This window comes from Aplidium turbinatum, chromosome 9, assembly GCF_918807975.1.
Source record: "Aplidium turbinatum chromosome 9, kaAplTurb1.1, whole genome shotgun sequence".
Classification (NCBI taxonomy): Eukaryota; Metazoa; Chordata; class Ascidiacea; order Aplousobranchia; family Polyclinidae; genus Aplidium; species Aplidium turbinatum.
In genome coordinates, this window is record NC_137480.1 from 1,277,639 (window position 1) to 1,303,309 (window position 25,671).

Consider the following 25,671-nt stretch of genomic DNA (forward strand, 5'->3'; position numbering starts at 1 on the left):
ACCGTTGCGAGCAGTTTTTTTCCAAATTGAATCTAACAAAAAGTCGACTTCGCTCCAGACTGACTGATAAAAACGTGGAGACGCAGTTAAGAGTTGCAACATCTTCCGTGTCAGCAGACATCACACAACTCACCAAAAATAAAAACTTTCAGCCATCCCACTAGCTGTGTAAGTGAAATAAATCATTGTCTACTTCGCTGCATTTTTTATCTGTAAATAAAATTTCGAAATTTTTAGTGGCCGCCTGTGTTATTTCTCATTTTATGTGGCCCGCAATACTAAAAAGGTTCCCCACCCCTGAGATATAAGGTAGAGTAGTAATAGCTAACATGTTCCTTCGCTGCTCTTTGTTGTCTATTGTGTCGCATCTGTGATTGTAATGTAGGCCTACTGTATGCTGCCGCAATGCGGTCAAAAAAATAATTTCTTTTACGGTATTATGATACATTTAAAACAATGGCTATGACTATTCATTACTACTATGCCTAGTTATCTAACAAGTTATAGCATAGTTATAAACAGCAAAAATATCCCTCTGACAGATTTCCGAAGAAATAACTTCGATACAACTTTAGTCTTGTTGGTCAAAACTATAATTTTCTAACTTCTGCTCATTTCTCGTATTTCTACATCGTAATATCATTCATAGGAAAAAAGCAGGGTATATTCTGTAAAATGCCATTACAAATATACTTATACACCTTTTCTGATGCCCTAAAAACGGCCATAATGTCAAATGGCCCAACCATGGTTGGGTCTAGTATGGTTGGGTCCAGTACATGGTTGGGTCTAGTACTTTACATATAAAAAAAAAAACCTTCGTGAAAGTTCCGAATCGCCTTGACTATTCATAAAGATTCACTAAAAAGTTTCCTGAAGAGCATAGTACCATAGTATCACGAAAATTCGTGTTCGTACGAAGAGAATACCGTGTAGCCATGTAGCCCTACCATGTAGCTCTAGGAAGGATAACATCAAGTTGAAGAAAATCTGGCCAATATATCATCTTTTTTAGAGTAAGAACTTTCCAATTAGCTAACGAAAATCATAGACAAAGTAACACTGCCAACAATGGAGTATAAAAGTAGTCAGTCACAAAACAGCCAAGAAGAAAACTGGCAGCATCGCAAAGTAACATGGAAAGAATAATATTAAATATAAATAGAAAGGAAAAGATTAAAAATGAAGTGACCAGCAACAAAACAAATATCAAAGATGTCATTGAAACAACTCTCAAGTGGCAATGGGCGGGTAGCAAGAATGACAGACAACAGATGGGTCAAGATAACCACAAAATTAATACCAAAATATGCAAAAAGAACTAGTGACCGAAAAGAAGATGACGGGATGACATTATAGACAATATTGGTATCAGCTGGATGAGAACAGTGACAGGCAGAATGACATGAAAACGTATGTGGAGGCCATCTGCCAGCAATGATATAACTGATTGATGATGATGATGAAGTTGGTTGTTACTGGTGAACAACTATGTGAAAACAATTACCTTTATTAACAACTTACAATAACATGTATTGTATTTGATTGGACACGAATTGTAAGTTTTAATGTCACTTTTTAAGTTGTTTGTTTAATAAAAACTTGCCTATGTAGAACGCCAAATTTTAAATAAAACTCTGCTAGAAATTAAATACTTTACGCTTTCTTATATTGACAACGCAACTATAGGCTAAAAACTAAAAAAAAAGAACAACCTCGCAAGCACCAACAAACTAATATGGTAGGAAGGCTACTGGTACCAAGAAAAATTGCATTTCCAATAGTTCAATTCAGTGCATATTTGCTTTGTCGGAAAACAACAGCAATGATAAAGTTACCAATAGTTTACGGGAACAAAAACGACAAATGTAAACGGTGGCAAAACCACAGAACTTTAAAACGTGCATGCGATGCGGATTTAAAGCATACGTCGATGAAAGTAAATTTAAGCAAGGCCACCGAACCTAACAGTTTAAAATACATGAATTAGTTGAAAGAATCAATCGGCTCCACATACCTAAAGCAACCGAAGGTGTGCCATTTGAAGAAGTGATGCAGGGACGACTGAACCTTACAATCAATAAGCTTACAAAAAAAAAAATCAAAAACACGAGGATTTAAGAGTTAGCCATAGCTTATAATTTTTTGGCTTTCTTTTTAACTGTTAAGTCAGCAAAACTTTGTTTATCAAATCTTAAGAAGGGTTTTAGTCATTTCTCTCTCGAGCAATACATTGTTCATAACCATGGTCCATGAGAATAATCAAGGACTATGCAGGCCCGGATTTAGGGGGGGCAGAGGGGGCAGTTGCCCCGGGCTCCCCGACTTTTGAAGGGCCCCCCTATGTGGAAAAAAATGTGATTTTGTGTTATTTTTTTCCTTTTGACCTTTAAAGTTTCTGCAAAATGCTGTGCAGTACTGGACTGATGTTACTGTAGACGTGGAGATGGTTTTTCGCGCCGTAGGCGCGAACAATTTTTTTGCACGGGGGCCCCCCGATCTAAAAGTGCCCCAGGCCCCCCATCAGCTAAATCCGGCCCTGACTATAGTTTATAAGCGAAGGGGCGCAACTTGCAATCGACGCATGCCTTTGAGCGTCTTGCCAAAGAGACAGCTACATGCTCTGGTGCGGTGTCGAACTGGCGCCATATCGAACCGGCTCTCACCGCTCGGCTAAGCAGCCAGCCAGCCAGCGAAATTTTTCTTTCCTTAATAGACTAATAAGCTAAATGCAAAATAAAATTGCTCTAAAAGTAACTTGCGTGAAAAAACATGTATAAATCCTATAATGACAGCTCAACTAAGTTACTTCGCAATCAAACTTGTAAGAGCGGACTTAATAGAGACTGTCAAAATAAACTCTACATTTAAAAGTCCCTAAACCAGGAAACTGGTTATGCTAAACTTTGGCCGTTACAATTATAAATCAAATTTAAAAACACCAAATCGGACGGCTTCAGGCTTATTCAGTGAACAGCAAAGGGTTGGTATATTTCACAGGTTTACTCCAGTACATGGTGATCAGTGTTATTTCCCTCACTTTTCCGTGTGACTGTGAAACACGGTAGCCTACTATAAGCACTTAACATAAAAAGTTCTGTAAGAGCAATGAAATATCGAATCAATCAGTTGTAGCACAACGTTTAAAGTCCAGGGGTGACGAACCTTGTTTCGGTCGCGGGCCACTTTGTCAATTACACATGAGCAAGCAAGCATTACATCAGAGCAAGACCAATCAGTATTGATTTTACATGTGATAACGGCTTTCACGTTTTGCTCTAGCATCCTGCTTCTGCTCTCAGACCACATGCTCTTCATGATGGAAAAAATTCTTTCAACGGGTGCGGATGTTCCGGGTAAACAAAATATGAACTTTACCAGCTTTTGAAAGTTTGAAACGCGTAGCCTGTGCATTTTTTTTCAAATACTTTGAACATCTTGACCCACTTTTGTTCCAAAGACGCATTTTGCCAGCTTTCTTCCAGGGGCGCCGGAACGATTTTTGACTGGGGGGGGGGCAAGATTACGAAAAAAAGGCACTTTCGTTTACTAAAAGGCCATTTTTTTTCAAGTTTTAAGATAAGATATAGCGATAATGCTAATCTATCAGCTCACTATGTATTGAGTAATGATAGCCTACAAGTGTCCGGTATACAAAAAAGGGCATCATGCTATGTTATAATGATGTAACCTACTGTCAAGCCTTAAAGCAGCCTGCGGCCATGGCCGCTAAGTAGTGCTTGAATGACAGCTGGTGCTACCTCCTCAATCGGCCAAGTTTGGCCGCCAGTCTTTTCTAACCAATTATTTAATTTCGCAATAGAATGATTGTGGATTAACTGTCGAAAACATGTAGTATCAAAGAGTGACACAAAATTAGGTCAGCGCGTCATAATCGCCACTGTTGCATTGTGCGGGAATATTTGTTATTGATGGAACATATCCATCTGCGATCACCAGCGCTGTAAGTCTTGTTTGTAATTCCTGACGTTTATTTTAACAAAGTCTTAATCCGAAGTGCTAATTTACGTCGGCTGGCAATATTGTCGTTTTTATGTCGATTCGATGTTGTAGTTGACATCCGAGGGGAAAATATTTTTTGATCATATTTTGCAAAAATTATGCTTCTTTTAGTAATGTCCTTCACATCATTGAAATACTTATTTTATTAACTTGCCGTCATCGTCAACACATGTCGAACGTTGTTTTTCGTTGCTAAAAAGAATTCTAGGGTAGTGGCGAACCTTTAATATCAGCCACATTGGAGACACTCCAGTGGCGTAGCTAGGGAATGTGCCGCCCGGGGCGGATTCAGATTTTTTCGCCTCTTCAAGAAAAAGCATGTGAAAATGAAATGCGTTTTTTTATCAGATTATAATCAAAATCAAAAATCGTAGTCTGAAAGTGCCGCCCCCAGACGTGCCGTCCGGGGCGGTCCGCCCCCCTCGCCCCGCCCTAGCTAGGCCACTGAGGCACTCGTGCGAGTGTCGTTAAATGGTCCCGCAGTACTGGATTACAATCCCGATAAAGCAGTTATTGCGTGGTGCAACGATTCTATTGTAGGACGTCGCCCAGGCCCAGACTTCAACAACGCTAAGTGATCAGTTTAGCATTGTTGCAAGTTTAATTCTATTTACTTGTGCCACCGTTATTTTTATTTTGTATTTTTACCTCCAAGCACGCAGATTTGGCCGCCGAGAAGGAGCTCCCGGTAGGCCACGATGGCTGCCGAAAAAAAACGAGTTTTAAGGCCTGTACTGTGTTGCAATATTTTGTGCCGTAAATATTATTTTGAGGCAAAAATGAAAGATTATAATTAGGCTAAAAGCGAATAGCAGAAATTGTTATATTGCAAAATGTGCAGTAGTTTACATGACATTAAAAGGCACCATTGCCCCCCCTGCCCTTCCATTTGCAGAAAAATTGAGGGCAGGAAGGGCATCCGCCCCCCTGCTTCCGGCGCCCCTGCTCTCTTCCTTACAACGTTCAGACATGTGCCGTTTCACTAGTACTGGTTTGTCAAAAAGAGAGTCGCTGTTGATCACCTTGTTCCAGACAATTGTTCACCTAATCAAACGTCATATAAAAACCGTTCAAGTCTACTGAATATTACGTCATGGAAATTCCTAAAACATGAGCCAAAATTGCGCCATCGTTCGTAAGACCTGTGTCAAACCTGTTGAAACCTGTTTAAACATGAAATGTTGCGTCGTGCTAACTGCTGGCGTGCCTTTGAGTTATCACAAATTTTTCTGATTCATTCTTGAAGTTGTTTGTTGGAAGTCGGTCGCACATTTAACTGGTTTATTTGGTGCTTGCTAGCTGAACAAACTCTCCGTCTTTTATCCAAGTAATCTGTATCGTAGTGACAGTTTTTAGAGGTGCAAGGCGTTGCATCTCGATTTCGATATCCGCGGGCTAATTTTACAGGAATACACTTATTGAATAGACGTTTCAAGGAGTGTTTCTTTTCGGTCACTACATGCAGACAAACGGATCCGGGAACTTTATGTTACAATTTTCCCACGAAGAGATTATGGTTTACCGCTGTGACCATAAAAAATAAAAGACGAGTTCTTGTCAGTTGGTAGGTCAAGAAGAAATTAAAGCAAAAAAAAAATAAAAGACGAGTTATTGTTAGCTGGTGGGCCAAGAAGCACTTGAAGGCAAAAAAATAAACGACGTGTTTGTTGTCAGCTAGTGCAGAAGAACTACTTAGAAGTACAAGAAATAATAAAAGAAGATTTGTTGGTTGGTAGTCTACACTCTTACAGAAGCAAAGAAAAGTAAAGACATTTCTTCTCAGTTTGGTACAGAAGAAAAATAACTTTGACATTCATTGGCAAGAAAGAAGATTAAAAGACAATCCATCTGTGCTTGTAGATTCAAGTGGAAGAATCCAAGCAAGTTTTGTGGACTTTAGGACTTCATACTCGTACAGCTACGGTATCGTGCATTTAAATTCTTTTTTGTATTTTTACGGTCTTTGCAGTTAAGTTTTTTATAACTACTGTAGCCTAATAAATTTGTGTGTTTGTGTAACTTAATTTTTTTAATTGTTAATTTAGCCCCAACATTTAATATGTCTACACTCGGTGGCGACAAGGACTCGACCGCCGTAGACTCGACTGAGTTTAAGCCTGATGATGTTCTTTGCGGTCGGGCAGGCTATTCTGGGGAGGGACCCAGTAACGATTAGGCTAAGTCAGTTCGAGAGGCCCGGCATCTTAGAAGGGATATTTTGACTGAAATTGGGGAACTTTCTGTAGCCCTAGGTTCTTTGAGTGATAAGCAGGAACTGTTAAATTTTAGATCTAAGTTATCTACTTTAGAAGAGGAATTACGGCATTTCCATGCTCTTTCGACTAAAATCTTTAACTCTGCAATCTTGGCAGAACTTCGTGATAGGGTAGATCCCGAATTTAACTTGTTAAAAAATAACTTTGAACTAAAAGTAAGTGAGTTCTCAGATATGTTGGATGCTGACATACATCCTGAGGATAGCGCCTCAAATGTAAGCACTGGGATGTCTAGGACTTCGTCTCGGATAGTGGCACAAATTAACCTGCAGCTAAGACGAGAGGAGCTCCAGATACAAGCTGAGGCCATTCGAGCTGAGGCTGCCGCGAGAGCTGAGGCCGAAGCGAGAGCTGCTGAGGCTGCCGCGAGAGCTGAGGCCATACGAACTGAGGCTGCCGCGAGAGCTGAGGCCATTCGAGCTGAGGCAGCCGCGAGAGCTGCTGAGTTCGCACTCAAAGACGCTCAGTTGAGGGCTGAACAACGTAAAAAGATAGTTTTAGCTGAATATCGATCAGAGTTGGGCTCTCGGCGTAGCTCTAAGAAGGGCTCTTCTAGGCATTCCAGAAATGAACATCAATCGCAGTTTAATTTACATAACCTTTTCCAAACGCCCGTTCAACCTGTGAGTGGACCAGGGCAATCCACACGTTTTCCAGCTGTTTCAGGAGGTCTCGGGGCCTAAGGGTCTTCCGAATGCTGTAGAGCCAAGGTCTGCGAATTACAACCGAACTCCTCCTCCAGAGCGTACAGGTCACGGGGCCGCCATTAGTAGTAATGCTTTGCCCCCTTCACAGTTTTCTGCGCCGCTAGGTTTTGATCGCCCAGCTACACGTAATTTGGGTGGTTGTGAGAGGCGTATCGCGTCTCCTGATTTTAACGTGTGTGAGGATCGTGATCGGGCTGTGCACGTGACTGAGCCTACTCAGCCCCTTAAGGGATATAGCTTGTCTTCTCCCGCTAAATCGAGTTCTCAACAGCAGGATTGCTTTTTTGAATACCAAAATAGTAGGACGTTTTTCGATAAGGCGGCCTTGATTGGTTACGATGGTAATAATATGCCATCTATCTTCTTTAAAAATCGTGTTACGGCCTTAATGGCAGCTTCGCCCTTTAAGGGGACTCGTTTGACTTTGTTACAAGCAGCTTGTGTTAGGACAGCTGCGCAAACGATTGCTAATTTGGTTTCTGACACCCCTGGCTTGTCAGAGGAAGACAGGATAGAAATGTCGTTAGCTCGCTTGTCCCAGCGTTTTGGGGTTCGTGAAGGTCTTTTTGCAGAACCGGAAATTAGAAAGTATCGCTATGGTAGCAAATTGACTTCGACCTCTTCCAGTGATCTGAAAGAGTTTAAAGATGAATTGTCGCAGTGTTTGCTTTATGCGCAAGCTTATGGTCAGCGTGATAAATTAGAAGGACGTTTTGTTTTAGATTTGGCTAAGCGACTCCCGTTTGACGCTAAGCAGCGTTATCTTGACTTTTTAGGTGATCAGTATGGTGGCACTGATGAGCCTACTTTTCAGAGTTTGTTTGAATTTGTAGTACGGGAGGAAACGCGTAAGTCGACTGATTTTAGCATTATGCTAATGGGCGATTCTGGTGAGTCGCAGCAATTTAAAAAGTTTGGCAAAGGAAAATTGCCTTCATGTCCGGTTAGGCAGACGTCCGTAAAACCCCATGATGATGTGATGTCAGGGAGTTCGCAGTACTCGACTGTTGTTGGCGCACCGCGCGGTGGTGAAGCCAGACGTAAAAACCTACCGGCATGCATTTGTTGTTCGTCACGTGGTCAAGTTGAATATCATTTTTTGTCTAATTGTAAAGAATTTTTGCGCTTGACACCTAAAGATCGGAGAGATGTCATTGTGAAAGCTGGCAAATGCTTGAATTGTTTGCGCCAGCATATGGTTAGGGATTGCGTTCATGCAAATAACTGTCGTAAGTGTGGGCCTAACAACGATAGGAAACACTATTTTCTTCTGCATGAATTTTATGTGACGTCACATGATTCTCTGGATTCTGTTGGGAAAGATGATGCTCGTGCCAGAGTTCCTGTGCGTAATGTTAAGATTGGAAATGTTAAAGCAGCCTTTAACCGCGTTACTGCTGCTCGTGTTTTGAATCCAATGACTGGCAAATCGAAGTTGGTGTATTGTCAGCATGATCCTGGTTCGCAGTTGACGTTTGTTTCGAGTGATTTGGTGTGTGAACTTGATCTTAAACCGTACGATAAAGCGTCGTTTAAAATGGATACCCTGGCTGGTCAGAAAGCTACTTGTGCTGACCTTGTCAAACTCAACATCCAGTCGTTAGAGACAGATGAACTGTTTTGTGATATAACTTCGGTGGTTAACCCAGCTTGGGCTGACGATGTTAAAACTTTACCGCATAAACAAGATTTAAATGGTTTCCGTCATTTTCATGACGTGAATATGTTTCATTTGAATGATTGTAGTAGCCTACTGTAGATGTACTGATTGGCAACGACAACGCTTATTTGATGTGTGCAAAAAAAGAGCGTGTTGGTGAAAATCGTAGTGAACCACATGCTTTGCTCACTCCTCTCGGTTGGTTGGCTTGTGGTGGTAAGTCACCCTTAGATGAAAGCGTTGCTAAAGTGTGCAGAGTGCAGACGTCTTCAGAGTCGGATGTCATCTCTGGCTTTCAGCGTAAAATTGAGTCTCGTGATATGGAAATAGCAGACCTGAATAAAGTCATTCAGGATTTGATCTTGCAAAATGAAACCTGTGAATTGTCTCGCAATGATAAGTTGGCTAGAGAACTTGTTGAACCGAATATTGAGTTGAAAGATGGTCGATTTGAGATACCTGTTCCGTTGAAGGAAGATATTGATCTACCTAACAATTTTGTGTTGGCTTCAGATAGAGTTGCTGCTTTAACCCTTTGAAGGTTGGGGGGGGGCTGTCAATTTAACTTTTTTGTATCAACAGTTGTATCTCTAAAACCACTGAGGCTGCGACTACGAGATTTCTTGACTTTTCCTAACTTTTATTCACCTCTATTGAGCTGAAATTTTGAGCGAATAAAGGTTATAAATTGAGAGATATAAGGCATTTCTCAGCACATCCTCTGAAATATTTCATATTCTATTGTTCAAAATTTTCCTACCAGCTGGATGAAAGTAATTAATTTGGCCCATGTCTCGTTAATCAAATGATTTAAATTGAGATTATGTAAAAAAAATTTAATCACAACATTGCAATGCATGTTTTTCATTACTCTATCAAAAACTACCAAATAATTCAAACGTCATAAGTCACATCAACATTTCAACGTATATAAGCAGTTCTAAAATTTACATAGTTTTAATTTTCGGATATGCTCTGCGTGAATAGTTTTACAAAGTGAATCCCAAATTTTGAAACCGTGCCTTAAAAAATAACAGAGATATCACTCCTAAAGCATAAGAAGAATCGACAGCCCCCCCCAAACTGAGCAAGACTCCAGGAGCCCAACCGCCTAAGGGTTAAGGAAGAAGGCTTTAAAACAACCTGAACTTCGTGATTTCCTTACTGACACCATGAAAGATCTTAAATCAAATGGCTATATTGAGCGTACTGGTGAAGCAGGAAATGTCAAGGGATTTGAATGGTATTTACCATACCATACTTTGTTACGTCACAATTAAAAAAGCGCATTGTTTACGATGGCAAGTCTGAATTTCGAGGAACTTATGTTAATGATGTAATGTTTTCGGGTCCTGACTTGTTAAACCCTCTGGTAGATGTCTTGGCTAGATTTCGGCTTGGTAGATTTGGTCTCATGGCTGATGTGACTAAATGCTTCTTTCAAATAAAGTTACCTGAGTCGCAAAGGGATTTGTTTCGTATATTGTGGTTTGAAGATGATGACCTTGAAAATGGTAGGATGGTACCATTTCGTTTTTGTGTACACCCTTGGGGAATAAAGAGTAGCCCGTATATCGCTTGCTTGGCTATAAAGAAAATGATCGAGCAGAATCCCAGCAGTGCTGGTGAATTGACTCTCTGCAATATTGCAAATAATATGTACATGGATGATTTTATATTTTCGGCTGATAGCTTAGAGGAAGCTCAGCAAATCACTCATGAATCAATTGCTTTGTTTGATAGCCGTGGGTTTAAACTTGGTAAGTGGAGTGCTAACAAGGAGGCTATGATTGTCTTGTCAAATTTGGATAATGAGATGCTTTCACCTTTGATTCGTGACATTGACTTTCAGACTGAAAATATGACTTTGCCATCAGCGAAGACATTGGGTTGTGTGTGGCAAACCGAGTCTGACGAGATGCGTATCGCATGTTCCTTAAAGCCCTTAGCTAAACACACGCGCCGAAGTATGCTCAGTCAGCTTGGACAAAATTTTGATCCGCTAGGCTTTGGAGCGCCATTTTTTCTAAAAGCACGCCTTATACTTCAGCAATTGGCGATAGACAAGTTTGATTGGGACACCGAGGTCCCTGATAGCTTTGTTAAAGAGTGGGAGTCGTGGCTTCGCTCTTTGGACCTGCTTAAGGATTTTTCGTTACCGAGATGGTATTTTGCAAACTCTGGTGTGTGCAGTCCGGATGATATTGTTTCATATCAATTGCATGGGTTTAGTGATGCTTCGAATCAAGCTTTCTCTTCTGTTGTTTACTTACGTAGACTGGTTAACGGAGTTCCGAGTGTGTCTTTCGTTCTGGGTAAATCTACCATTGTTGTAAAAAATCAGTTTTCTTGGCCGATAGCTAGGAAAGAGCTTGTTGCCGCTTTGAATACAGCAAGACTCGTGAAGCAGGCCTACGAGGCATTGAAGATGCCCGACTGCCTTAAGTACTTTTGGTGTGATTTTCGTACTGTGTTGCAGTGGGTTAAAAACCCCGATTTACGTTTGAATAAGTTTATTACGCGTCGAGTTGAGCATATTTTATTGTTGTCTGGAGCCCAGGATTGGCGTTTTTGCCCTACCGATATGAACCCAGCTGATGTTGGCACAAGGCCAAATCTTATTACAAAGAAAGAATTTCGAGAGTTGTGGTTAAATGGTTCTAGTCTTCTCTACCAGTGTGAGGAAATTCCATCTGTAGAAAATGCCACTCCAGTACCTGTCCATAGCCTATATCTTCGTGACGAAGAGGAGTCGCTTGACGTTGGACAGGGTGGTCTTCACAGATTGATCGAGGCCGCACCTTCTTTGTATGTTATGAAAAAGAGAATCGCTTATTTGGTTGCTTTTGTTGAATTTTTGTGCTGTAAAACGAGAAAGCGTAGCTTTGTGAAGCCAAAACTGGATGCATCTTATCTTAACAGTGCTTCAGAGTTGGCTGTGAAGTTTGTTCAGAAGAGCGTGTATGGCGATGTGGTACATTTAATGACCAAACGATCGCCGGATGCCCTTGAGGAAGTGATAAAGCGAGGTAGTGTTGGCGCTTCGCAACGTGAGAAGGAACGCTTGAAAGAATTACGTTCACTTAAAAAGTACAGACCTTGTGTAGATGACGCTGGTGTAATCCGCATTGAAGGGCGCTTAAGTAATTCTCCCGAGATCTCTCTTGAAGCAAAGCATCCGATTGTTTTGCCTTCGAAGCACCCCTTCACAAGGCTTGTTGTACTGTCGCATCATAATGGAAATGCGCACTGTGGAGTACAGCACACTTTGTTGTCTACGCGACAGAAGTTTTGGATCGCTAATGGTAATGCCTCCGTGAAGAGGTATCTTAATGACTGTGGTGTATGCGCGATTGAGAAAGCTCGACCTATAAGGCAGCTCATGTCTGATTTACCTTTGTCTCGCACAACTGCGCATAGGAAACCCTTTTTTGATTGCGGCTTAGACTATCTTGGACCTTTAACCTTTGTTGAAGGTAGAAGTCACAAAAAAGCTTGGGGACTCTTGTTCACATGTATGGCATCTCGCGCTATTCATGTTGAGCTGGTTACGTCATTGTCGCTGAGTGATTTTTTACTTGCCTTTACAAGGTTTACAGATTTACGTGGGCAGGTTAATGCTATCTATTCCGACAATGGAAGTACCTTTCAGGCAGCATCTAAGAAGTTTCCCGAGTTGATAGAATCAGCTGAATTTTACAACGCCCTGAGACAGAGAGAGATAAACTGGGAATTTATACCTCCGTATGCTCCGGCGCAAGGTGGCGCCTGGGAGGCAATGGTTAAACAATTTAAAATTGCATTTTTTCACATTTTGGAATCTTCAATTCGTAAGCCCAAATTTATTGAACTGCTTACGTACACAGGCAGTGCCGTTCGGATCGTGAACGAACGCCCTTTGGTACCTTTGAGTGACGACCCTAGGGATTTTACTGTCATCACCCCTGCCTCACTTTTGACCCCATACTTAGACCCATACTGTGCTATTGGGCAACCACATGATCGTGACCTTTTAAGAAGGGATTATCGGTTCAATTTGTCACTTTCTCAGCAGTTTTGGAGTAAATGGATCGATTTTTACTTGCCAGGTCTTCAGGGCCGGAAAAAATGGCTAAAAATGGCCGAGAATTTGGAGCCTGGTCAACTTTTAGTGGTAGGTTCTCTCCAGGACATTGGTAAACGTGGGAAGTATCAACTTGGGACGGTGCATAAGGTAGTTCCACAAATTAGGAAAGGGAAGCCTGTGGTTCGTAGAGCTAAAGTTGCCGTCTGCAACTATGATGAGAGTACGGGGAAAGTGAAAGTAGACTATGTGTTGAGGGATATTTCGTGCCTCGCCCCCGTAAAGAACACCTAAGTGTTAGGGTTTGAGCCTGGTTTTGTCTGCGGTGGCCGACACTTGTCTGAGCCCAGAACAGTCGGTTATTATCGCAACCATTGTATATAGCGTAATTTTTGCGTGTACCTACTACCTATGGTACCAATTTCATGTATCGTCGTGTTTATTCTTATTGCTGTTCATTCTTTGCATGCCCTTTGTATTTGCGTATTAACTTAAACGTGAGTGATTCAAACAATTTGTGTATCATGTGTTTTTATTCATTGGCTCACAATTGTCGTCAATTCTTTTTTAGTTATGCCATGTCAGACTGTCATAACTAGGGGCCGCTTTGTTCCAGACAATTGTTCACCTAATCAAACGTCATATAAAAACCGTTCAAGTCTACTGAATATTACGTCATGGAAATTCCTAAAACATGAGCCAAAATTGCGCCATCGTTCGTAAGACCTGTGTCAAACCTGTTGAAACCTGTTTAAACATGAAATGTTGCGTCGTGCTAACTGCTGGCGTGCCTTTGAGTTATTACAAATTTTTCTGATTCATTCTTGAAGTTGTTTGTTGGAAGTCGGTCGCACATTTAACTGGTTTATTTGGTGCTTGCTAGCTGAACAAACTCTCCGTCTTTTATCCAAGTAATCTGTATCGTAGTGACAGTTTTTAGAGGTGCAAGGCGTTGCATTTCGATTTCGATAGCCGCGGGCTAATTTTACAGGAATACACTTATTGAATAGACGTTTCAAGGAGTGTTTCTTTTCGGTCACTACATGCAGACAAACGGATCCGGGAACTTTATGTTACAATTTTCCCACGAAGAGATTATGGTTTACCGCTGTGACCACACCTGCTTCCCAAACATCATGTTGATCTTTTCCGCAGACTCACACACTCGCACCCAGGATATTTCTTTGTTTAGATCAGTGGTTCCCAACCTTTTGGTTGTCACGGACCCCTTTAGACAAATTATTAATTCTGCCGACCCCTACCTAAATTTTGTCTGAAACTCAATTAACATACTATTGACTATTGACATACTATATTACATACAACATAACATACTATACTATTACTATTGTATAGTATGTTACTATACAATAGTAATATACTATTACTAATTAACATATATTATTACATATACTATTACTAATTAACATATACTATTACTAATTAACATACTATACTGTTGACTATTGTAATAATTATGCTACTCAACTACTGTACTGTGTCATATTGCATTGCCGCTATGACACCTGCGGCAAATATACAGTTGCTCAAAAGAAAATGAATGAATTGTTAAAGAAATGTCAGCAGTATTTGAATATTAAGGTGACCCAAAGTGCCATGCCAAAACTTTTTCAACGTAAGCAAATTGAATGAGAGGGCTGTTGTTGCTTTTACTGAACTAAACGACTGAACTGTGGTTGAGTTTTTGACAATGCAACACGCATGTCATCTTCAACGTCCAGGCGATTTCGATGTTTAGTTTTTATTGCAACAAGAGCTGAGAATCCTGCCTCGCAAAGGTAAGTATGGTTATGAATGGTAACAAAACAATAATCGCTTGCTTTGCCAAGAATGAGTAGGTTTGCAGTTGTGAGCACCAAAATTCTTCCACAGTTTTTGAATGAAATTCAATGCGTAATAACTCTTTTGATCTCAAATCATGAGAATGTAATCGACGTGCGTTGTGGTAGATGTAGTTGAAGGTCAATGTACACACTGTAGGCAGCAGAATAGATTTATTTTACATACCGGTACAGTTTATTCTCGCGGGTTTGAGCTTGACACATTTGCATTTAAAGAGAGAATTGAAAGTAAAAAGATCGCTTTTCGTTTTTTTCTCCAAAATTCATCAAGGTAATCACGGACCCCTAAATCCTTTCTCACGGACCCCTAAGGGGTCCGCGAACCCCAGGTTGGGAACCACTGGTTTAGATCGATCCAAAAATGAGGAAGCACATCTTTATAAGAACCATCATAAAGATCCAGATATGATACCGGTAAGCATTTATCGTAAAAATCTCTTCTTTGTAAAACAAGTTTAAGTTTACATCGCTCGATCAGTGTTGCAGATGGGATGAAGTTGTTTTCTTTCTTTTCAAGTAAGTTTAGCTTTAGCTCTGACAGAACATGTGCCACATCTACGGCACTAGCGTTTTCCTTTTCTAACTTTAGAATAGTCTCGTTGAAGTATTTTAACTGCCATGAACAAATTTCAAATAGAGCTCTTGTGTTAGTTCTTCGAAGCATTTTTTGATGAGAGTAGGACAACCTTCTTGGGAGTTGAAGTAACTTTTCAATCTCTCAAACATTTCAAGTATTCTTTGCAAAGCTGGTAGCAAAGAGAGAAATCTTGTATTGCCATGTTGCAAGATACGCTGATACTCAATATCTGCAAAGGCGCAAAAAAATTTCAGCTGAGTAACTCGAACGGTGTAAATGTGAAAAAATTTATAGATTTTCACAACAAGACTTTCGACACATACAAGGATAGTATCCACAGCATAATGGAGGCAGTTGTGGACAATATGAGCTGCACATCCGATCCCTGTCAGATCTCTTTCAATCTTTTCTTTCACATTGAAGAAAACATTATTTTGCCCTCTTCTTTTCACACCTTCAAAATTAGTGTTGCAGTTGTCGGTACAACGAAACAAACAAAATCACGCATTCACCTTCAGCAAGTAGGCTACCGGTACGCTACACAGCAACAACAGTAACGAGAACAAGCTAATTGGTCATGTTCGTGTATTATGCTGGCTGGCTGAACGTCCAAGCGGGACGTTTGGCTGACCGGTCGGGACGCCGGAACAAGACGTTAAAAAGCGGGATTGTCCCGCCTAAAACGGGACGTATGGTAAGCTTATCTTTAATGCATGAGCGATTGTCAAGTTGTTTTGCGGGCCGCACAAAATTCTTTGACGGGCCGCAGGTTCGTCACCTCTGGTTTAAACCAATCAGAAGTTTCATCTAAAACAGAGAAAAAACGCAAACATTTCTGATGGAAAGTAAATTAAGTCAACGTTTCGCCGTCGGCAGCGTAGCCTGGAAGGTTAAGAAAGTAGTCATTTCGATGACGTAAGTTCGATTCGTATCCCTGTCGTAACTTTTTTTCTTCTGTAATTATCAAACAATGTTCAAAGCAAAAGCAACTCTCTGGCTGAATGCTGGAAGGGTCACAATGATTGCAGTAAAGCTGGTTGATAGAAAAAATTGTCATATGCTAAAGTGTCTACCGGTCAAAATACCCCATCTGCTGCAGTGACCTACAGCTAACAAATACGTTGACCATAAAACACGGCAGCACGCTTCAGCAATTTCATTTGCAAACAACCAATCATGCTCCACTGATTAGCAACGCTCTGAATGGTCCAATCATTGATGAAGTTTCACCATTGGGGAATTTTTAATGGTAGCCTACCTTTTTGCATGGATGCAAGTATGGCAGACAAACAACCCGAAACGTTCTGTTGTGAATCCCGATGAGTCATAAAGCAACTCCATTTTGGAAAGTCAAGTTGTTGTGATTCTGGATCTTAAGTTGAGTTTCGTTACTGCCTATCTCTCAAAACCTTTTTTCAATGCTAAGGTAACATCTACTACCTGTATCTGGTGTTGAAGTGTTGCGTTTATGTGAAAAATAAGGCACCTGAAGTGTTTAAATAGAGTGTTTAACGTGCAGCAGACACTCCGAATTTGAACGTACAAATAATAAAAATTGGTCACAACTCAATAGCTACATGAAGCAGGAACATGCTGTCGGTATTTACCCGGCCACAACCCATACCCTATGTTTGGAATGAAAACCAGACAAATACGAAACGAAATTTCGCTTTTATACTTATATTTTTGTCTGATTTTGTTTTTATCAAAATAAAATATTGTTTGCAAATATGTTGTTACTAGGAAATGTTTTAAACCTTTTGCTCTCCTTCGTACAATATCTTAACACCGATATAAGTATTTAGGCTAGTTTACACGAATAGCCTAAGTTTGACCATGGTTGGACAATGAAGGTATCAAGGGTGAATAGAATTTGTTATTCGTTGTTTTGTCTATGCAGAGTCAATATTTTTCTAAAAAAAATCTGAAATCCCATTTTATTTGTTGCATTTTAGAATGAAAAGGGAGGCAGGAAATTTGCAAAAAGAAATGGGTGAAACACAAAAATTGTTGTACTCTGCCAGAGCAGGAATCAGCAAAATGAAGAAACAGGTAACTTGCTGATAATACTTGCGTCTGCCCAGACAAAACGAAATACACTCCAAAAGCGTTTTTGTAGGTTCTTAACGTTGTGATGCATTTCTACACAAATTTATATTGTGCTTTCGTCTGGTGACCACAAACTAAGCTATCACGAGATGTTGAGAATGGTAACGAGTTTTACTTCCCAACTTTCATCAGCCAGACTTTATCAAGGGGCACTCTAGAAACATCAAAAATTAACATTTGTAGACAATTTTAGTCTAGAAATTTTGAAGTTTTACAAATCATCTCATGAGCGCATCTGTAATAAAACCTGGCCAATATCAACGTTTTTTTTTTGAATCAGTAATCTTGGCCTACGCAAAAAAATTTTTTGAATAGTTAAAACAAAAGCATGAGGAAACTCTAAGGTTTTACTTCACGCATAAACAAACTGGGCTTATTAAAAATTACACAGTGTAGGTTTGTAATTATGCTCATGATTGGAGGGGCAAGATTGTTCAGTAAATCCAATCGACGTTACGGTTTTTGGTCGAAATTTTTGAATTAATTCAGTGAAGGATGTAGCTTATGAATGCAATTCACTGTCTACAAATGATCCATCGCAAGCTGTGTTTGGTCAGTGTTTCCTGCTGAGTACAACAAAACTAATTATTGGTAGTCGAGTAGTCCCAACACATTAAGATGTACTTTTAGTTGTTAGGTTTGGGTTTAAGTGCTCCCCGGCCCTTGTCAACAAATGTCTGGTTGACATACCAATGTATGTCTGGTTTGCGTCACGCAAACAACTAAATTTATACACAACATTTGAAGAAAGAGCAAAGGGGGTAGGCGACTTCAGTTGAAAATATTGGTGCACTTTAAATGTTTTATACACAGGATGAATGTCACATGAAAATTTCTTTTTTATAAGTTTAGCTAGGTTTTTCGCAAAAATTGTTGAATCTTTTCCTAGAAAGGGTATATTAATAATATAACTAAAATCTACTTCTTCAGGCGTGTCTTTTGGTTCATCAGCCATGAAGGTGTTTAAGACTTTATTGAAAAAGTGAGAAGGATATCCATTTAAATAAAACATGTTTTTTAATTTCTTGATTTCTTTCTGAAACAACTGATCATTAGAACACACCAAACGAGCACGAGATAACAAACACAAGATTAAACCAGATTTCCATTTGCTAGGGCATAGAGCGTTATAATTTAAAAGCAAGCCAGTGTTGGTAGGTTTTCGCCAAATCCAGGTGTCAAAAGAATTGCGTTTAATTTCAATTTCAACATCTAAAAAAGCGATGGTATCATTGGATTTTTCAAGTGTAAATTCGATATTTTTATGTTGCGAATTTAAAAGGTTCAAAAATTTTGAGCACGATTCATCATCATCAAAAATGGCGAAAATATCATCAACATAACGTAAATACAGTTTGGGATAAAAATCACGATAAAATTCAAATATTTTGGTTTCGATGTGTGCCAAGAAAAAGTTTGCCAGTGTTGGGCCCAATGGGGAACCCATGGTGACGCCATCTATCTGTTGAAACAAACTATTGTTGTACAGGAATATGCCTTCTGTGGCTAAATGTAATAATTTTATGCAGTATTTTTTCGCAATGGGCGGTCGATTCGGTTGGTTTTCACTAAAAATATGGTCAGCAATTATAGTAATAGTTTCTTTCAGAGGCACGTTAGTAAACAGAGACACAACATCAAAACTCACCATGCGACTATTGGGTGGACACTTAAAATCTTTTAACTTTTCCATAAATTGATTAGTTGAATTAAGCATGTAGTTCTTAGGTACCGGTATGTACGGTTTTATAACTTTGTCTAAAAATTTAGCCAATTTGTATTCCGGAGTGCCAATCATGGAAACGACTGGTCTCGCGAGATTGCCTGGCTTGTGCACTTTTATTAATTCATATAATTTGCCAGGACAGCTTCCGGTTGGAATAAGAGATTTTACTACGTCTTGATTAAATTCTTTTAAATATTTTCGAATGTAGTATTGAATTGACCTTTCTTTAGAAATAATTGGGTGCACTTTTTTATTGTTGTCAATTTTAATAAATTTTGTACTGTCATTAGCAATTTTGTCCAGTTTTTCAAAATAATCTTCAGTGTTCAGTATTGCTGTGCCTTTACCTTTGTCAAACTTGCATACCTTAATGTTCTGGTTTTTTGAGAGGTCACTTAAGGTACGGTGAAGCGCTTTGTTTCTTCGTGTAGAGCACACCCGGTTGGCATCAGACATAAAGCGTCGGACGAGAAACTTGACCTGGTCTTTTGTGTCGTCATCGATTGGTGTATCCTCTTCTTCTAGGCTTAAGGTTTTCTGCTTAGATTGATAATGCAGTTTGGGCTTTTTTGTCTTTGTTGTCTCCATAAATTTGTGAGTTTCTTGTGATGTTTTTGAAGGGTTTGTGTCGCCATCTGCTTGTAGTGATCAGTAAGCAAAGAGATCAGACAAGTTCTTTCCAGAAAAGAGAGAAGTGGAAGAGTTCGTTTTTTCACATCTTGGTAACGCTTTTCAGCAAAAACATCACAAGAAACTCACGTCAGATTGATTGATTGACTTGACGATTGATTGATTGACGTTAATTTCTCAGAAGAGAAATTAACGTCAGAGCTCTTGAGCGCCACACATTACAACTCTGAAACCGGGAATATCTCAACAAAAATGGCTGAAAAAATAAATGCTTTTGAAATGTGGTGCTTCCGTAGAATGCAACGCATTTCATGGCTGGCAAAGAAAACAAATAAAGAAGTTTTACACCAAGTGAACCAAACCAGATCTCTGTTAAAAAATATGAAAACCAAACAATATAAATTTTTCGGCCATGTAATAAGTGTCAAGAACAACAACATCCTCTTTCATGTATCTTTTGAGACCTGAAGAAAGCATTTGGTATAATTCCTGGACGTGCTATGTGGTTTGTTCTTGCTCAATTTGGATGCCCTGACGACTCTATTATCCTGATCTGTGCTCTCCATGATGGCATGCTTGGCAGAGTCTGTTACCAAAACATCCTCACCGACCCATTCTCTGTTACAGGTGGTCTCAAACAAGGATGCGTTCTTATCGTTAATATCACATGTTTTTCACTGTATGTGACTGCAATGCTAAACAAGGTCCCTCCCCCGGTATCAACATGCACTGTCGCATGAAAGGAAGCTCCTCAATCGTGCTCGCTTCCGTGCAAAGTCGAAAACCTCTGCTCATACAACTCATGAGTTACAGTTTGCTGATGACAATGCCACACCTGATTTTACTCCTGATGATCTCCAAACGATAGCCACCTTCTGCAACAACTCTTATGAGCATTTTGTAATGGAAGTTAACATTGATAAAACAAGGATATCAACCAAACGCCACCAGATCACACCTCCCCAGAGATCAATATCAGCGAAAGACCTCTAGGTGAAGTAGACTACTTCTCCTACCTTGGTACCATACTTTCAACAGCACCAACATGTGCAAAGGATATTGAACATCGCATAAAAGCAGCACATTGTGCCTATGGAAGACTTAACCATCGTGTTTTCAACAACCATGCTATCTATCCGCACAAAAATTATGATCTTCCGAGCAGTCCTTTTCTCCACCCTTCTCTATGCTTGTGAAACCTGGACATTATACCGCCGTGACATCAAATGTCTTGAAAATTTCCAGCAGAGAAAACTGAGGCAAATGCTAGGCACTCGTTGGGAAGATTGTCTCACCAACAAAGCAATCCTTGATCGCGCTAGGTTGCCCAGTTTAGAAGACACCATATTGCAACACTGCTTTCGCTGGACAGGACATATGTCGTACGAATGCTTTATAGTGAGCTAAAGACAGGGAAAATACCCCCCGGAAGACCAAAAATGAGATAAAAAGATCAGCTGAAAGTCTCCCTCAACCATGCAAACATTGATCTGGATTCATGGGAACAACTTGCTAGTGACAGGATCACTCTGGAGAAAAATAACTAGGGAAGGCACGGAAATTTAAAAAAATAAAAAGGATACAAAAAGCCCAAGAAAAACGAAACACTAGAAAAGAAAAGCTAAAACTACCACGCCCCCCACCCTCCATACAATGTGCCTTTTGCTCACGTCTTTCCCATCATAGACTGGGCCTCCAAAGCCACATACGACATCATCATCCAAAATCAAATAAACCAATGCTCGGACACGAGCTGCAGCCGACGACCGCAAGGGGTAGCCTACAGGTGTACCTCAGAGGTATAAACATAAGTCTACAGAAAAAGCCAAGCAGTAATGGGCCTTCAAATGCTCATGTTTACAAGTTAGGCATGCGTGTATGTTTAGTTGCAAATTTTTTGTATTTGAGTTGTCTGTCATGCCGTTTTTTTCCAACAAAGTTGCTTGGGGTACATCTGTACCCCTTTTAGTCGTTTATGCAAATTTTAAAATTTTGTGTATTTTAATAAAGTCACTTAATTTCGCCATATCACACCGCGATGCTTGCACAATATCACTGGACAAAAACCAGCTCATCAACTGCTGCAATAATCGTTGTTTTGAAGGCCAGGAAGCGTTGATTTTGCAAAACATGACTAGTCACACAATACATTTGCTTGTATCGAGCAAAGCATCCTACAAAAACAAGGACAAATCTATGTCGACAAGGTTGAAGATCTAGAAGATCTGGGCAAAGCACCCTGTCAAGTTCAAATTGAAGCAAGAATAACCAGACGGACTGAAACGAATTTTCAAGGTATTCAAGCTTATCTGCGGGAGTTGACATGCAAGCAGAGGTGGGCAGTAGCGCGCTACTTTTTTGGTAAAAGTAGTGGAAGCGGCGCTACTTTTTAGTTGGAGTAGCGGGTGCAGTAGTGGCGCTATTTTTTTTCCAAAGTAGCGGGAGAGGCGCTACTTTTTTTCAGTCGCACTCCCGCTACCCGCTACTTTTTAATTTAAGTTGAAAAAAATGCTTGTTTTTTTTGCAATACTGGTGTGGTCAAGCAGCTATGTAATCGGTTTGGTTGCAAAGTTTCGGTCTTTTCTAGCTGACGTCAACTTCTTCGGCGAATATCTCCGTGTGATGAAGCCTATCTGCCAGGCTTTAGACATTCTCCAGGGCGAGTCCAAGGCGTATTACGGAGTCTTGCTTCCAACCATCACAATTTGCGGGAAGAAGTTGACCGAGATCAGTGATCTTGTGACGGTGATCTTGTACGATCAGTGATTTTGTGAGGAGTTGAAAGGGAAAGTCCTTGAAGGGGTGAAGAAACAATTCAACAAGTGCTTCAACGACATGAAATGCGTTATGGCATCATGTCTTTAAGCGTCTTTAAGCGTTATGGCATCATGTCTTTAAGCGTTAAGACAGATGTAATTCTACTGTTGCGGGAGACATCAAGCCAGGTTGATACCGAGAAGAGTGACACCAACACCAGTCATGACCCCGAGGATGTATTTTTGGAGTGTTAGCTCCATCCCGTGAAACGTCGGTGCAGAAGGAAAGAGCAATTGTAGACGCCTTTTTTTCGGACAAGAGCAAGTCCTTGAGCTTTTGGAATATCGAGTTAAAACATCTGTTGAGTAAATACAACACCCCCATTCCTTCCAGTGCTGCGGTGGAGACACTTTTCTCTGTTGGAAACGATGTGCTGAAGCGAAAGCGGGCAGGACTTAGTGACTCTCATTTTGAAATGCTCGTGTTTTTGAAAGATGCATAACAATAAATTTCCCTTAGAATGAGTTTTCTATAACGACGTTAAAATGACAGCGTAAACGAATGATAACATTCGTTTTCAAGGTCGTTTTTGCGTCACTATAGGGACTTGAGTGTTTCCTAGTGTCATTTTAGACAAAAGTAGCGGTAGCGCGCGCTACTTTGGCCTGAGTAGCGGTAGCGGGTAGCACGCTACTTTTGTAAATTGGTAGCGGGTAGCGGTTGCGCGCGCTACTTTGGCCCAAGTAGCGGTAGCGGGTAGCGCGCTACTAAGTAGCGGGTGCCCACCTCTGCATGCAAGTATGGCTTCATTGATGCTGATGTCACCAAACAACTGCCTGATGTATTTCTTGCTTCCAAGAGGTGTTATACATGTGTCCTAGAGAGGCCGAAAAGAAGAGCAGAAATTACTGTGGACGGTGCGCTCTGTTCGTGTGCAGTGCACATGCCACACCGAAAACAGTTATTTGTGTGACTCGCAATAACATTTATAAAGATTGAATTGGACAATTTTTAAACAGTTAACAGCAATTTTCATTAATTTTTCCATTTGTGTGACTCGTTGAAGCACTCTTTCTTACATAAATATAATATAAAAAAGTATTTTTTGAGCATTAGCTTGCGAAATTGGGACAAAAAGGGGTGAGGTACAGCTGTACCTCTATTGGTAAGCCGTGTATAGTGAAATGTCTTGGTTGCACGAAGGTTAAAAACAGAAACTTTATTAGGGGGAAGTTCTTGGAATGTCGCTGCTATGTAAAAGCAAATTAGTTGAAACGCCTGGTTTATCTGATCAAAAAATAAAAAGCCCAGAATGTAGATACGAAATTCATTTTCAGCAAACGTTTCGAAAACTATACTGTCTTCATCTTCAGTTCTATGAATGTGCATTTATAGGACTGAAGATCAAGACAGTTTAGTTTTCGAAACGTTTGCTAAACATGAGTTTAGTCAGTTCTATTTCTTATCTTGCTTTCGAATTTTCAAAACAGAGAAGTTCCAAGTGCATGAATTGCGCAATTTAAGAGACCTGGACTCCTTGCCCTCCAACACTCGATACCTTACAATTCAGGAAATTTTCAAACCAAGGTAATGAATTTACGGCTCCTTTAAAATGATTAAGGGGCACGTGCCCTTCGCTAATGGGTAATAATGTGATGACATCGTAAACCTAATCTGAAATTGAAATTGAGCCCTATCGCTAAAAGACCTTAGTTGTTGTGGAGCGACAATAAATAAACGATAACATTATGTTTATTAACCTTTTCTGTCTTCTCACATGGTTTCAAGTTTATTGATGTTGAGTCATTGCAGAGAGTTTACAGCACAGCGACAAATTTACCGCACTGGTTTTAGGCGTATTCTGTGTTGTAAATTGGGCAGCAATTTTGTGTATTTTTAAACTTTACATCTTGCGAATTTCTTAACTTCGTCAGTTATGTTTCTGTGGTTTGCTATTTTGTTGCTGAACAAGTAGTTTTTACGTGCTTCAGCCTCCCTTGGTAGTCAGTCGTGCTGACTGACGAAACGTCGGAAATAAAGACGGTTCTCAACATCTTGTGGTTGCCTTGTTTGCAATCACTAGCGCACAATATAATTTTATCATAAAGTACCTGGTGAACAGTTTCATTTTATACTGTAGTTGTGATTTATGTTGATTTTTTCAAGCGTCGGATCATAATTTGTAAGCTACTATGTTTTTGTATGGAAGCTTTCCGCTTGCGACGCACCTGTTGCATTCTTTCTAGACTTGTATTCTAGACTTATTCTGTCTTTTATTAAAATTTGATTAATTTTGATGCGGTACTTTCACTTTCCCTGAAACTGTTTGCAGGTTAAAACCGTAAGTAGAGAAAATGAGAAACTACTATCACAAGTTACTGAGTTTGACGACCGCGTGAAGACCCTGGAGAGAAGGCTTGAAGACATCGAGACCTTCCCCTCCCAAGCCGACTATGATGGTAAGGGTTGTGTTATTCACTATCCGTATACCACTTGTTTATGGGTCATCCCGCCACCATTCCAGGCACCAAATGTTCTGTGGACCAGGGTTAGCTTTTTTTTCATTACATTTATCAATTTGCAACCGCTTTGAAGTGCAATAGTAGAAAATTCCGAAAATTCCACTCTAGAAATTGGAAACATCACTCTAAGGCTGTAAGCAAAGTAAATAATTGAAACATCGCTGAAAATTTTATAATAAAAGAAAATCACTGTTTGTGGCATTGGTGTAGGCTACCCATATACAGTTGTACACGTCCATTCCGACTCAAACCCCCGTTTGGTTCTTATTGACACCTTATTGCTCACCGAGTTCAAAGATCACTTGTTTGCACAATCGAAAAGCGTTGTTTATTTGACAACGAAACTTAAAATAGATATTTTTACTGAGAAATTGGCTGCAGGGTGCCTTCAGTTACCGTGCTCAGCAATCGTTCATCTCTGCTATGTGCACGACCATAGTGCCGACACTTCGTCAGTCGGGGCGCCGGACGCGAAATTTTTTTACCCACGAGATTTCTGTTACTTCACATAGACTTTGTATTTATACCGTGTGAATGCGGACATTTTTCGTTGGCGTGTTTGATTCAGTGGTTTCATCTTTTGTCTTACATTCGTGAGGACATCGGTTCGACGCCCACCAAAGTCAATTTATTTTTCTTTACATTAATTTTTGCGGTGCACAAAAGCTTTTCAAATAAGCATTCGATCTTAACGCCTACTCAGTATGGCTTTCGTGCCAACCATTCAACAAGTCATGCTGCTTTAGACATTATTAACTC

The 25,671-nt window shown here is 40.1% G+C and overlaps 1 protein-coding gene across 3 annotated transcripts in view; it reads left to right on the forward strand.

The window, feature by feature from the left end:
• The window catches only part of LOC145777539 (uncharacterized), a 138,493-nt gene that overhangs the window by 61,792 nt on the left and 51,030 nt on the right, over positions 1–25,671 (forward strand). For all 3 annotated transcript variants that reach the window (XM_082588941.1, XM_082588942.1, XM_082588943.1), the window contains 2 exons: positions 17,124–17,220; positions 24,723–24,849. In XM_082588941.1, the coding sequence (XP_082445067.1) occupies positions 17,124–17,220; positions 24,723–24,849 (224 nt within the window). The remainder of the gene's footprint in view (positions 1–17,123; positions 17,221–24,722; positions 24,850–25,671) is intronic.